Below are 13,680 nucleotides of genomic sequence, written 5' to 3' on the forward strand. Positions count from 1 at the left end.
GAGGTTGGAGCTGATGTGGTGTCACCAGAGGCTTCAGCAGCTGAGGCAGCGCTTTCAGTGGCCGAAGTAGCTGAGCCAGAGCCTTCGGAAGCTGGAGCTGTAGATGTGGCATCTTCAGAGTTCTCAGAGGCCGGGGCTGAGGTAGCGTCATCAGAGGTTTCGGCGGCTGAGGTAGGATCTTCAGAGACTTGAGAAGCCGAATCTGATGTAACACCTTCTGAGGTCATGGCAGAGCTTCCAGAAGTAGCTTCAGTGGTAGGTGGGGTTGCAGGCTCGCCAGTGCTGTCGGTCGTTTCGGCGCCATTGGTACTGGTAGCCATGTCTCCGCTCGTGTCAGTTGTACCAGCCTCAGAGGTTGCGCTTGGAGTATCGGAAGCTGCATCAGTAGTCGTCTCCTCATCGTCTTCTACAACTCCCGGGGTCCCCTGTTGTTGGGCCAGTTCTGTATTTGGCGTGTCTTCTGTGTTGCTACTCTTTGTTGCTTCAGAACTCTCAGTTGCATCAGAACTCTCGGCTGCACCAGAACTTGTTGATAGGTCAGAAGTGTTTGTTGGATCAGGACTCTCCGTCGTTTGGGAAGGCTGTTCGGTGCTCTCGGTCTCACCAACATCCTCAGTGGTCGATGGTCCCTCAGCTGCGGTCGTCTCAGTCGCAGGTGAGCTTTCAACAGTTTCGTTACTCTCAGTGGTATCAGCACTGTTCGTCGCTCCAGAAGGCTTTTCGCTTCCCCTGGTAGCAGTATTCTCATCTTCCGGGAATCCTGCAAGTTCAACCACCTGGGCGGTTGTTGGCGAGCTTTCCACGCTACCAGAGCTTTCGGTCGGACCAGCATCCTCAGATTGAGAGGGGCCTTGACTTGTGCCGGCACTGCTCTCCTCAGAGCCAGATGATTCTGTAGTCTCAGGTGCTCCGGTTGTCAACGAACTTCCTGCAGCACCGCTACTTTCCGCCAGAGTGTCTGTCGTCGCCTCAGAAGGACTTTGGCTGGTTTCATTGTCATCTACGCCTGTCCCTGATGTTTCTTCGGCACCAGTCGCGTCAGTCTTTGGGGAGTTCGTAGCACCACTGCTTTCAGTCGGTACACTCTCGGTGGTTTGAGGAGACTGGGTTGTATCTTGGGGATCCATGGATCCTGTGGCATCAGCCGTATCGGTCGTTGGGGAGCTCATGACGCCACTGCTTTCAGCTGGTGCACTCTCCAATGTGGGAGGAGACTGTGTCGTATCCTCAGGTATCAAGGATCCTTGGGCTCGAACCAGTCCAGTTTCCGGGGAGCTTCCTCCAGCATTGCTGCTGTCGGTCAGAGCGTCTTCTGTTGTCTGAGAGGGTGCTTCGGTTTCTTGGGTGTTGGTATCTCCATCCTCTGAAGACGCACTGGGACCAGCGGTCTCGGTCGTCGGTGAGCTTTCTGCACCCGTGTCGCTCGTTGTCGAGTCGGCACCTTGAGTCTCCCGTTCACTTCCAGAAAGGCCAGTGGCTTGGCTTGACTCAGGAAGGTCGCCGTTGCTAGTGGGATCAACAGTCCCACTTGCTCCAGTTTCACTTTCTCCAGAGGTGGCCGGGTCAGCAGTTGTTGAAAGCTCAGTGTTTCCATCCTGAGTAGTAGCATCTCCGTCGCCGTTGTCCGAGTCATCACCCTTCTCACTCGAGTTCGAAGCACCTGTTCCACGGGTGGCGGTCTGGGATGCTTCTGGGAGAGATGTTGGAACAGTAGAATCAGGTCTTCCTGCTACTTCCACAAGTAATTCATTCTCAAATGGCCTTCTACCAGTCTCTGTCGGCGCGGTAGTGCGAGCCAGGGTTTGCTCCGTGGCTGCAGGAGAGATTGAGCTCTGGCGTTCTTCTGAAGAGTCAGATGGGCCTTCGCCTGCCGTAGAGGGACCACCAGGGGGCGATTGAGTTGATGTGGTTCTGAGATCAGGCAGGGAGATGGTAGGCACAGAGGTAGTGGTATCTCCAACGAGCACGAATGGAGAGGCCTTTGACAGCGGCTTCCCATCCGATCCAGTGGGAACGATTGTACGAGTGGGAGCATCAGGGCCAGCACCAGGCACGGTGCTCGTGCTCAGGCCGTCCAACTGGGTAGATGTTCCAACAATGATCGTTGATGGGCCTCCGGGGAAAGAAGGTGGAAGGGTGACACGAGGGTCATCGGGTTTCGCTCCATCTAGAGTCACGGTGATCGCAGGCACCCCAGTGCTCATAGAACCCCCTTCAACCAGAACAAATGGAGAAGCACTGGGGATTGGGTTCCCGTTGGCGTCAGTTGGAAAGACGGTTCTGGTCGATGCACCAACGCCAGCATCAGGGGCAGTGCTAGTGCTGAGGGGGTTCGAGGTTCCAGATTGGCCGACGATGACTGTAAAAGGCTGGCCCTGGACGGAGGGTGAAAGAGTGACCCTAGGGTCGCCAAGCTTCGCCCCAGCCAAGGAGACAGTGACCGTAGGCACGCCATTGCTACCAGAACTGCTTCCAGCCGCAACGAATGGGGAGACGTTGATTGGCTCTCCGTCAGTGTTAGATGGGGCGGTAGTTTGAGTTGCATCACCAATATCAACTCCAGAGGCAGTGTTTGTGGCAAGGTTCTTGAGATCCTCAGATGGACCGACGACAACCGTTTGAGGGTCGCCAGAGTTCGATGGCGATAGTGTGGTGCTTGGGTCACCAGGCTTGGCTCCATCAAGAGAAACGGTAACCTGAGGGCTACCGGTCTCCCCTCCTGCTTCCGAGTTGTTGATTGCCTCAACGCCAACAAGTACGTCGTCAGTTGGGCCAACCACAACAGTGGTAGGATCACCAGGCCTGGAAGGAGGAAGAGTAATGCTAGGGTCACCAGGCTTGGCTCCATTGAGAGAAACAGTGATCAGAGAGCCTTGAGACGACGTAAGAGCATCTGGCGGGCCAACAATCACTGTAGTGGGATCGCCAGGGTTTGAGGGCTGGAGAGTTGTGCTAGGATCGCCTGGCTTAGCTCCGTTGAGCGAAACTGTAACCACAGAGCCTTGAGTTGTGCTGCGATCATCGGAGCCCTTGGCTGTATCAAGGCCATTGATGATATCAGATGGGCCAACGACCACAGTAGAGGGTTCTCCGGGGACGGAAGGCGGCAGGGTGATGCTGGGATCGCCCGGCTTAGCTCCGCCCAGGGTAACCGTAACGGTAGACACAGTAGATGTAGCATCCACGTTATTGACGTTTGCGATGCCATCAATCTGGTCAGATGGTCCAACAAAAACTGTAGATGGCTCGCCTGGAACAGAGGGCGGAAGGGTTGTGCTGGGATCGCCTGGCTTGGCTCCACTAAGGGTAATAGTGACAGGAGGCACAGAAGACGTCGGATCGAAATTCTCGACCCTTCCGAAGCCATCGACCTGAACAGTTTGACCAACGATGACCGTGGATGGTTGTCCTGGAACCGAAGGTGGAAGGGTAATGCTGGGGTCACCGGGTTTGGCGCCGTCAAGAGAAATGGTGACGGCGGGAAGTCCGCCCGAAGTGCCCGAAGCATCGGAGTTGCTGGCAGAGTTGAGACTGTTAATGATGCTAGATGGTCCAACCAGAACTGTTGAAGGTCCACCCGGGATAGAAGGCGGAAGAGTCACGCTAGGATCTCCCGGCTTTGCCCCATCCAGGAAGATAGTAGTTGGAGGTTGGGTAGAGTCGCCAGAAGTATTCGGATCGGCGCCATTCCCTCCAATAACGACAACGGGTGAAGAACCAGGAAGCGGCCGTCCGTCGGCGCCTGTGGGAACGATGGTTCTAATTGGGCTATCCGGTCCGCTTCCAGGTAGAGTAATCGTATCATGTCCATCGAGTTGATCAGATGGGCCAACAAGAATCGTACAAGGCTCGCCCGGTACAGATGGAGGAAGGGTTATGCAAGGATCATTAGGCCTGGCTCCATCGAGGGAAACCGTAATAGCTTGGTCGTATGGGACCGCCGTAGGCTCGCAGATATAGACAGTACCCTCACATTTGTGACAATTAGGCTTGGGGTGTTGGATCGAGACGGTTGCGTGATGGCCTGTTCCCTCAGTTTTTGTAACTGTGGCATAAGGGACGTTGGTGGGCTGGTAACGAAAGACGGTTCCGTAACAAGAGTCGCAGGCGGGATGCTTGGTCGAGGTGGCTCCAACCTCGTTGCAAGTGGGTACATCGAGGATCACGTAGTTGTGGCCGTGAATAGTCGTGACATTCTTGTCGTGGTAGTCTTCCTGAACGTAATGATTTTGACTGTCGTGTGTGCCCTGACTCTTCTGTTTGCTGTGGCCTTGATGCTTTCCATTGCCGCCACTGAACTCGTGTTCTTCAATTTCGTCGCCATGATGATCCTGGCCTCCCTGGTTTCCTTGTTTTCCATTGGGTTCTTGGTATTTGTAATCTCCATGGGCATCGTGATATTGTGGCTGGCCCGAACCGCCGTAGGAGTCGTTTCCGGCGTTGGCATGACCCGTAGGTTGGGGAAAACCAGTGGAACACTTGGCGATACAATCTCCAAGATCGTGATATCTCGTAACTGCCACTTCAACAGTGACATAATCAGCAAGGGCTTGGGCCACCAGAAAGGAGTGTAAGGCGACCAGCTTAGCCCAAGGAAGCCCCTTAGGAGAGCCGTGCCTGGCCATGGTTGCAGGCAAGGTCTCAGCAGAGAAAGAGTGAATCTGCCGAAGGCTTCCGCAAAGGAGAGTAAGAAGGGAAGAAAGAAAAGAATTCCTGTTGCTGATGTAAATGGTTAGTTGACTCGGTGAGGTTATGTCGACGTGGTCAGAAGCTGGTCTTATAGAAGCCAAGCCCTCCTCGATCAGCACGAAGCTCACGGCTCACCTTGACTTCCCTCTTTCCCGTGGCCTAGGCTTGTCTGATCATCCCGTGTCCCGCTACAAATTCCAACATGTTGAGCTGTCGAAGAGAGACATAGAATCGGTTGCTGTCGTTGTTGCCTCAAGTTACCATGCCTGGGAGCGACCCTTCGTCCTGTCGACACCAATACGAGCTCTACCATAGGTACTTGTCCATGGAGACTTCTTCGGAATGCTCCCGGGCAATTCTACGGCTTCATACTGACACAAGCCTTTCTAAAGACAAGCTTCGAAATCCCCGAGCTGATGTTTCGGAAATGGCAATGGATCGTTCAGTCGAGGGGTAGTTTCAGGAGATGCTCATTGTGCCGCCGCCCTTGGCATATCCCTAAGCGTCCAATCAGAGGCGATGAGATACATGGCGATACGATGGCGAAATGCATTATTAACCAAAAACGGAGTGAAGGTATGGATGTTTGGTGTTGATGGATTGGAGAGAGCAGTGGGAGGAGCAAAACGCTTGGCTACCTTGATGACTGCACGTGATCTCGACACGCCAATCAATCCGTAAACCCAACATGTATCCATCACCATCAATCCTCCAACTACACTTCTACAGCACATTCAACTCTCAATTCTCCTTCCCATGGCAATGATTTTTTTTGTTCTCAAAGCTACATACTTCACTTCAAGGGTCCTCAGAACCCCGCAAAGGCGCCGATCACTCTCCCATAGAATTCCGTCTTCAGGGTCCTCGGTCACACGAGGTTGATTGTGTGGGTTTCAAACACCTGTGCCGTGTTTAAAGTCCTAGGGCGGATTCCGAGTTTCTCGCTCGTATCCGTAGACCCTGAAGATCTTTCCGAAGATCATCTCTTCCCTTGCTTGAAGTTATCCTAGTGTGGACCAACATACAACTCTTCTCTCATAGGAACTGAAGTCACAACGTCATCCTTTGACTCTAACTACTATCGCAATTTCAGATACCCTTGTTTTTCAAGAGGTTCATTAATATGAAGACTCCAAGAGCAAACTATTGTTACACGCTGCCAGACGGCTTCTCTATAACCCACAAACGCCCGAGACACATCCTCGTCAACTCGGCCCTTCTCGATACGCCCCCTTAGCCTTCCGGACCCTTATTATATATCGGCCATTTCTCGTTCCAGTCGCTGAACACCGCCTTTTCTTAACCGATTCTCCTCATTCCCCTCGTCCGGTGGACTCGCTCACAGACCCATCACGCGCCTGAAGCCGACATTCTCCACAATCCAGGAACCCCCTAGTCGGAACGCTCCAGGACCCTCGATTTGGCCGTCAACCTTACCCATAGCCATTTTCGTCAGGAAATCTCCGAGGATTGGTGTGGGGGAGTGGCCGCTCTTGTAAAAAGCTCTCATGGGAGGTCCAAGGACGGTGATCATGCCTCGGTACATGGCGCCAGGGTCAGGGATGTACTTCTGGATGGCTTCATGTGCAGCCGCATCCACAAAAGCTGGTCGAACAGAATCTGCCTGCAGCGTCGAGATCTTGGTTGACATCTCCCCGAGCGCCGTCTCTGTCTCTCCCTTGACCCGCGCGAAAATGGGCGAGAATCTACCTGGGGACTGTGTTGCTCCCTCGCCAGACACGTAGACGAACCGGAAGGGTTCCTCCCCCTCATCTGCCAGCGTGGAGAAGGCCTTTGCGGCCTCAAGCGCGTAGTCCTTTGTGATGCGAACGTAGTCTTCCTTGGTGACCTTGTTCTGGCTGATGCCCAGTGCCCAGACGCAACCACGAGCACCAGCTAGGTCGCGCAGGACTTCAGGTTTGTACGTGGCAAAGTCGTTGTGAATGATGACATTGACGCGTGGGTCTTTAGAGTCTGTGGCCATTGGCACGGGACGACGGCTGAGGATGGAGATTTTGGTGATGTCCTTGGTTTTCAACATGGCATCAAGGACTCCAGAGCCAACAAGGCCAGTTGCACCAGTAAGGATGACATGCATGGTGGTGGTGTAAGTGCTTGTAAGGTGATGATGGGAATTTGAATGGAGGACGATTGAAGGCAAAATGTTGACAATGTGTGATTGATGAGATAATTCTCTTCTTCAAGAAGCCCAAGCCAACAAATATATATCATTCCTTTTCTTTATCAACAATCTTAGATCGTCATCGTCGTCCCCGTCAGCACCGTCGCATTCGCCAATCATTGTCTGAGGCGCTGATGGCTGGCGTCAGCCAAAATGAGCGAAAAAGGCGTCTGACCCTGGATTTTCGGACTTAAAGGCGCAGCTCCGCCGAACCCTGCATGAAGCGATAGCCTAGACGGGCGGACTTTGACTTCGCCTCGCAAACTCCGCCATTCCAGAATTGAAAAGAAATTTAATTTTGTTGGCTTAGACTGCATCATCGACTGTGAGTAGGCATTGTAAAAGGAGAATTAGGCTCTGTGGTTGAGAGGGCTGGTGGTGTTCTGCAATTGACGTACCTACCCTGAACCCCAATCAATGTACTCCCTTTCTTGTCTCCCCTCTTGGTGGATTGATAAGAGCACGTGTATTTTGAAGCTATTATAGTTGATCTATTTTTAATTAGACCGAAGTTTCTTGTCATTGCAGTTACATGTTCTGACGTTGGAGTTTAGGCGTGTGTGAGAAAGTATATTCAGCTTGTTTCAGTCAGCACCTTTCCTCGAAAAGCTCAGCTTTGAGAAGAGACGTCTCTAAATAAGAATGCTTGATAGTTTACTACCAAAATGAAATATCTACCGAATAAGGGAAAGTATAAGTCAATGCTCAAAACGCTATACAACATATAAAATAGTTATGTACCACATGTGGATGTCTTTTAATCACGCCTTTTTACACACTCAAACCACCAAAGCCAAACTCAACAGGAGACCCACGACCATAACTTGACGCCGAGTATCAGGCTCAACACCAACTCCTGTATTTGTACTGGGAGCTTCAGTAGAGGCCATGACCGTCGGCCTTGTTGCCTCAACGCGGATGTTATCCGCAGCGCTGTCATCGTCGATGGTGTAAGAGAGCTCGGTAAAGTTGCAGGCCTTCATGATCTTGTCCATGTCTAGAATTTATGTCAGCCCTTTGACCATATTAGCAACTCAAATAAACACTCACTGTTTTGCTTGTGTCCATCCACGACGATGCAGTCATGGCACAGCGCTGCAATCTTGGCCACGTCAAAGCTCGTATTGTTACACACGCACTGCTGCTCAGGGTCCTTGTGCGAGTATAGCTGCCCCGTTTGCTCGCCGCCGCTCCACCCAGCGCTACTTGTCGTTGCAACCGTCTCGTGGAGCACTGATCTTGTGGGCAGAGACACGGTTGTTGTAGATCTTGACGAGGATGAAAAGGAGGTTGTGGTTGACGTTCGGGTCGATAGTGTAGCAACTTGGTCGGATGCGGTTTCGACACTCCACATGGAGCTTGTGCTTGGCTGGGCTTCTTCAAGAGGCGCCGTCGCTGTGAGCTCAAAGGGGAACGAAGTCGGCGCAGCCCTGATGATGGAAAAGCTCCTCTTTTCCACCCCTTCGCCATCTTGCCGTGGCTCAACCTGTACAACCTCCTCCTCCGGGGGTTCCACGGCCAGCTTTGGAACCCACGGTGTTGTTCGCTTCAAGAGCCGCTCCCCATGAACGTCGCATTTCGAGGTCAGCTCGACGATTGGACCGCAGATGGTAACGCACATGAGAGGTATGTCATCGGGCGGCAAGACGTCGGCCGTCACAATGGCCACCAGGCCAGAAAAGACGGCCTGCCCAGCCCACGACAACCTCATCTCGACGAGTCGTTGCTTCGGATCCGCTTAGCGATAATCTGGGCGTGGCTTTTTTGTTCCCCCAACCTCGATCGTCTGCAGGAACCCGCGATGTGACTCTTGAGGTTGACAGTGCAGATCCAAGGGACCGGTTGGCTGTCAGATTCGTTAATGCAACGGACGAAACTAGAGTCGTCCTCTGTTAACGCAGTAAGATTAATGAATGAAACGCTTAGCGATAATGTGATATTACCAAGAAAGCCAGTTTGTGAAGCGAAGCGACACCCGTTGGCCAGAGAAAGAGGAAGGGCAAAGGTGCTTGCGCGATGGTAGCGTCCTCGATGACATCCCTCGAGGAGAAGCCCCCAACGTACCTCGAGCACGAATCCATTTCATGGTGAAACGCGCCCAGCTAACCCCCCCGAGTCTCCCGGATTAGCTGCGACGATGACCTCAATAGCCCCCGTTGGAGTTGCAGCGACCTCCTTGCGCACAGAGCCCGGCAGACCTGGATGCTACCCTTCATGCGCGCGAGCTCGAAAGCAGACGAAATCTAGAACCCTTTTAGCGAGTGACAGGCTTCTGGGACCAGTGTTTTGGTGGTGCCTCGGTAACAATCTGTTACACTCAGTTGAAGGTGAGACAGCTTGCCGCTGTCTGAAACAGGGTTGGGAGAAGCGTCGTCTCAGGGCATTGACAAGGTAGTAATAGTTTAGTCAGGACAAGACGAGAAACAAGCAAGGAAACTACTTATAATGAGAGACTTATGGCGATCAATTATCCGCGTAAAGAGCTCTTGATAGGTAAGAGAAACAAGAGCTGGACGCCAACTCCAGATGCCTATACTCCTTTCAACTTGCATACATGATGGACTAATGCGACACACTTTAGAAAATATTTAGTAAAAGTTGCTCTCGCATTTTTTTTAATCAACTTCAAATCTAATTCTATGCCCGTAAAACCTCTTCTCCAAATCACGCCTGTGCATGTAAATCGCACCCCCGTGTCCTTTCCATCATCCAGTTGACGTGTCTTCTTCCTCGGCGTGTCTCGTCAGCCCACGTCCAAATGTCAGTCATTTCATGCTATTAAAACGGTATAATCTTTGCCAACAGTCGACGCATTCATACACACAAGAAATCTAAAATGTCGGCCGTTGCAAACCCCTCGTCAGGCCCCAGGCGTGACGCTTAGAATCGGTGCTGGCGACCGACAGACTCGACGCGGACGCCCAGCTTGACCATCTCGCGCGAGTCGATGACACCACGGCCATCAAAGACCCAGCGGGGCTTGGCCATGTTCTGAGAGATGCGGACCCAGTCGACGCGCTCCTTGGGCTTGTACTCCTCGGCGCTTCCCATGCCAGTGGCGAAGCCAGTCTCCTTGCTCTCGCGCTCCTGGATGCAGTCGGGGCAGTCGTCCTCACAGCTGGGCTCGATGTTGAAGCGGTCGAGGGGATCGGCCGACTCAACGTCGGCACGCTGGACAAGGTGCTTGTGAAGAGCGAGCAGGTCGTTGGCGCTGGGGGTGGCCGACTCGAAAGGACGGGGGTCCGACTTGGGGTTGGGCTTGCGGCCGATGGTCTTGGGCTGGTGAGCAGACACGGGAGCAGGAGGGGGAGGAGGCTGGTTGCGGAACTCGTCGAACTCGGTGGCGATGATGATGGCAGTGGAAGCATCGCAGGCATCATAGGCGTTGCCGTGGACAGAGATGTTCTGGCCCTCAGCCAGGGGGCCGAGAAGGTCCTTGATCTCCTGCTTGATGACCAGAGGGTTGCAGCAGGGGTCGAAGACGGCGATCTCGCGGGGTCGCTCCTCGAGCAGGGTCTTGATCATCTCGAGGGCGGGGGCCTCACGAGTATCAGAGGTGTTCTTCTTGAAGGCAAAGCCAAGGATGGTGACCTTCTTGCCAACAAGGGTGTTGTTGAGGCACTTGATGACACGGTTACTGAAGCGGTCACGAGCGTACTCGTTCATCTTGACGACCTGGCGCCAGTACTCGGCAACCTCGGGGAGACCCATAGTCTCAGCAAGGTAGACAAGGTTGAGGACATCCTTCTTGAAGCAGCTGCCACCGAAACCGATACCGGCCATCAGGAACTTGTTACCGATACGGGGGTCGACACCGACGGCGCGGGCAACCTCGTCGACATCAGCACCAGTCTGCTCGCACACGGCAGAAATGGAGTTGATGCTGGAAATACGCTGAGCCAGCATAGAGTTGGCAACCAGCTTGGCAAGCTCAGAGGACCAGACGTTGGTGGTCAGGATGCGCTCGCGGGGAATCCAGGCGTTGTAGACCTTGACAAGGGCCTCGGCGGCCTTCTTGCCGGAAGGAGTAGGGGCAGAACCGATCAGGATACGGTCAGGGTAGAGAAGATCGTTGACGGCGGTACCGGCAGCCAAGAACTCGGGGTTGGAGAGAATCTCGAAGTGGACACCAGGTCGGTGCATGGCGAGCTAGAATCACGATTGTCAGCTACTTGTTCCATTGTCCCTTTCCCAGCTGTGCTATTTTGAAAATCTCGGAAACTTACAGTGTCAGCGACGAGCTGAGCAGTTCGGCAGGGAACAGTGCTCTTCTCGACAATGATGGCACCCTCACGAGCGTACTGAGCAACGACACCGGTAACGGCCTCGAAAGCAGTCATGTCAGTAGCGCTGCCGGCACCGACACCACGGTACTTGGTGGGGGTGTTGACGGCGACGAGGACAATGTCGGCCTCGCCGATGTGCTTGGCAATGTCGGTGGAGAAGAACAGGTTGGGCTTGCGCTCAGGAATAGCGATCTCGCCATCCTCAGTAGCAGAGCCCTCGTTGTCGGAAGTAGGCTCGTTGGAGACGGAGGTAGCACGGCCACCGTCACGGGCGATACGGACGATATCGTGCAGACCGGGCTCGTAGATAGGAGGGTGCTTGGAGTTCCAGCGGCGAATGCGAGTGGTGTCTCGGTCAACGACGGTGACCTGGATGTCGGGGTTCTGGAAGGCGACGACAGCGGCAGTGGGACCACCTGAGAGTCTTGTTAGCTGTGTTTTGGTCGAATTGTGCTTTGGAGAGCTGTCCCGCTTGTGGTGAAGCTCGCGATCATGACATTGACCGCCTGCTCGCGCACCCCAGCAACCTCGAGACCAGCTACTCCCCAGAAGCACCGTGGGTATTTTGAAATTCATGTCAACTTACCGACATATCCAGCACCAACACAGCAGATGCGGCGGACCACGATTGGGGCGTCCTGAGCATCGTTGGTAGGCTCAACAGAGCCATTGGTAACGAGAGCCGACATGATGATTAAAGGCGGTAGAGGCGGGAATTACAGGCAAGACGGAGAGGGCAAGCTGTATAATAGACAGTCGCAAACAAGGCCACGAAGCGACACACTGGGGAGTCAAACGAACGTGAGGCTGGGAGAGAAACGGGCGAGGGGGGACGAGTTTAAAAGGAAGCAGAGGCAGAACGTCTGTTGCGAGCGGCAAGGGAGGCTAGAAAAGATATTCCCAACGTTGCAGCTAAGGGAAAAAAGGGGGGCCAACTTGGACTGAGGGAGACAAGAGGCCGGTGGAGGGGCTGAAGCCACGCAGCCATTGGGGAACCGCAGCCCAGGAGAAATTAAGGCGGTGAGATAGGTATTCCCTTTAGTTTCTGCCCGCCAAGATGGCGGCATGTGTCGATTCTCCCATCCCATCCCATCCATGGAGGATGGAGGGGCAGGCCATCCAGGGGTGCCACCCACCATGTTCAGGGATTCCAGGGGCACGGGCGGCCGGTTACAGCCAGATGGAGGTACCCTGGATGCAGGTACTGGCCACACTGCAGCTTGCGGGGGGAGGTACTTGAGGCGGGCTTCTCACCCGCTCAACAAGACTTGATCCACTGGGAAACAGCTGGAATCGATAATACAGTGCCGGCGCACGGTACAGCTCCAGGGCTGCGCAAGCACTCCCGTCCAAACCTGGAAGCTCCAATGGGCGGATTCCACCCCCACACGGAGCCCTTTTGCCGCTAAGCTTATAAGCACAGTGAACCTTACTACGTAGGTAGTGGTTACCTTCTGCAAGGCTTGACCGCGTTCGCAGATATTTCCGAGTATGCGGTCAGACATTTCTAGATGGTGTCGTGAGCACACTCATCCCGGGTATTCAATTTACAACAAATCTAGAACCGTTTTACATAAGAATTCTGTCTATCTGATGGAATGCTGAGCTTTAATTAAGACCCCATAACCCATAGCATTCATTACATGTACTTGCTGACAAGGACCTTGTAGAGAACGGGTAGGGGTCCATCGCGCTAAAGAACTTTGCGCACTGTATGATGCACTGTCGCTCATATCACCAAGACTGGATCGTTCGCCAAACGTCTGATGGGGAAAAAGACCAGGCTGGCTCTTGCGGGAGCGATGCGATCCAACCCATGGCGGAAAACTCATGGGTGCACGGGCGGATACTGCGCCGGAGCCAGTTGATTAGATACAAGCAAGGCCAGGTCAGGCCAGGCCAGGCTGCTTCTGGTGACGACAATTCGGTATCGACAAGTCGATTAGAATCAGCCTCACAACGTGTGGTCAAGCCAAATAGGAGCTGACCGACAGTCGATCCCAGAACTTGGCGGGCTCGTGAAAAAAGAAACACGAGGTGCAGACTCTGACGGAACGCACCCTCCGTGCATCTCCTGACAATTGACGTCTCTTTTTTCATTCCTGTGAGGCTGATATGATCGGATGTGTATGAGGTGTGATGCGCAAGTTTGACGAGGTTGCCGAGATATTCTCACCAACTTGACAGACAGGGGTTGTTGGTTGACAACGACAGTCGACCTTGATTACGTAGCCGCAACCCCGGCCAAGGCGTGGCAGGCCATGGCAAAGGTGATGGTGAGGCGACAGCAACAAGACGGTGAGAGATAGAGACAGATTCTATTCACAGCAGCAGCAGAGGCAAACGGCCACGCCAGGGAGGCGACAAGCTCACAGTCGATAGCCTCCCCATGTTGACGCGGCGCCTCGACTATCAAACGCCCTCCCGAGGGGCGCCACGATAATTTAATTAGCAGCGTCGGCGGCAAATTCCCAAAGGAACGAGAGGCAATAACGTCGATTCGTCCCTATTAACCCGATGCCG

General features: G+C 53.7%; 3 protein-coding genes across 3 annotated transcripts; all 3 read right to left on the bottom strand.

The window, feature by feature from the left end:
• Nucleotides 1–6,028: 6,028 nt before the first annotated feature.
• NCS54_00799200 (Hypothetical protein) lies at nt 6,029–6,787 on the bottom strand (the record flags this gene model as incomplete). Its single annotated transcript, XM_053153393.1, has 1 exon — nt 6,029–6,787. One exon carries the CDS (start codon nt 6,785–6,787, stop codon nt 6,029–6,031), a length of 759 nt encoding a protein of 252 aa, XP_053009368.1.
• An 863-nt stretch (nt 6,788–7,650) lies between these two features.
• Nucleotides 7,651–8,582, bottom strand: NCS54_00799300 (Hypothetical protein; the record flags this gene model as incomplete). The annotated part of the gene is made up of 2 exons (XM_053153394.1): nt 7,651–7,868; nt 7,922–8,582. 2 exons carry the CDS (start codon nt 8,580–8,582, stop codon nt 7,651–7,653), a joined length of 879 nt encoding a protein of 292 aa, XP_053009369.1.
• A 1,169-nt stretch (nt 8,583–9,751) lies between these two features.
• On the bottom strand, nt 9,752–11,846 carry NCS54_00799400 (UDP-glucose 6-dehydrogenase; the record flags this gene model as incomplete). The annotated part of the gene is made up of 3 exons (XM_053153395.1): nt 9,752–11,020; nt 11,098–11,573; nt 11,744–11,846. 3 exons carry the CDS (start codon nt 11,844–11,846, stop codon nt 9,752–9,754), a joined length of 1,848 nt encoding a protein of 615 aa, XP_053009370.1.
• Between the last annotated feature and the right edge of the window lie 1,834 nt (nt 11,847–13,680).

The sequence above is a fragment of the Fusarium falciforme genome, chromosome 6 (assembly GCF_026873545.1).
Source record: "Fusarium falciforme chromosome 6, complete sequence".
Lineage (NCBI taxonomy): Eukaryota > Fungi > Ascomycota > Sordariomycetes > Hypocreales > Nectriaceae > Fusarium > Fusarium falciforme.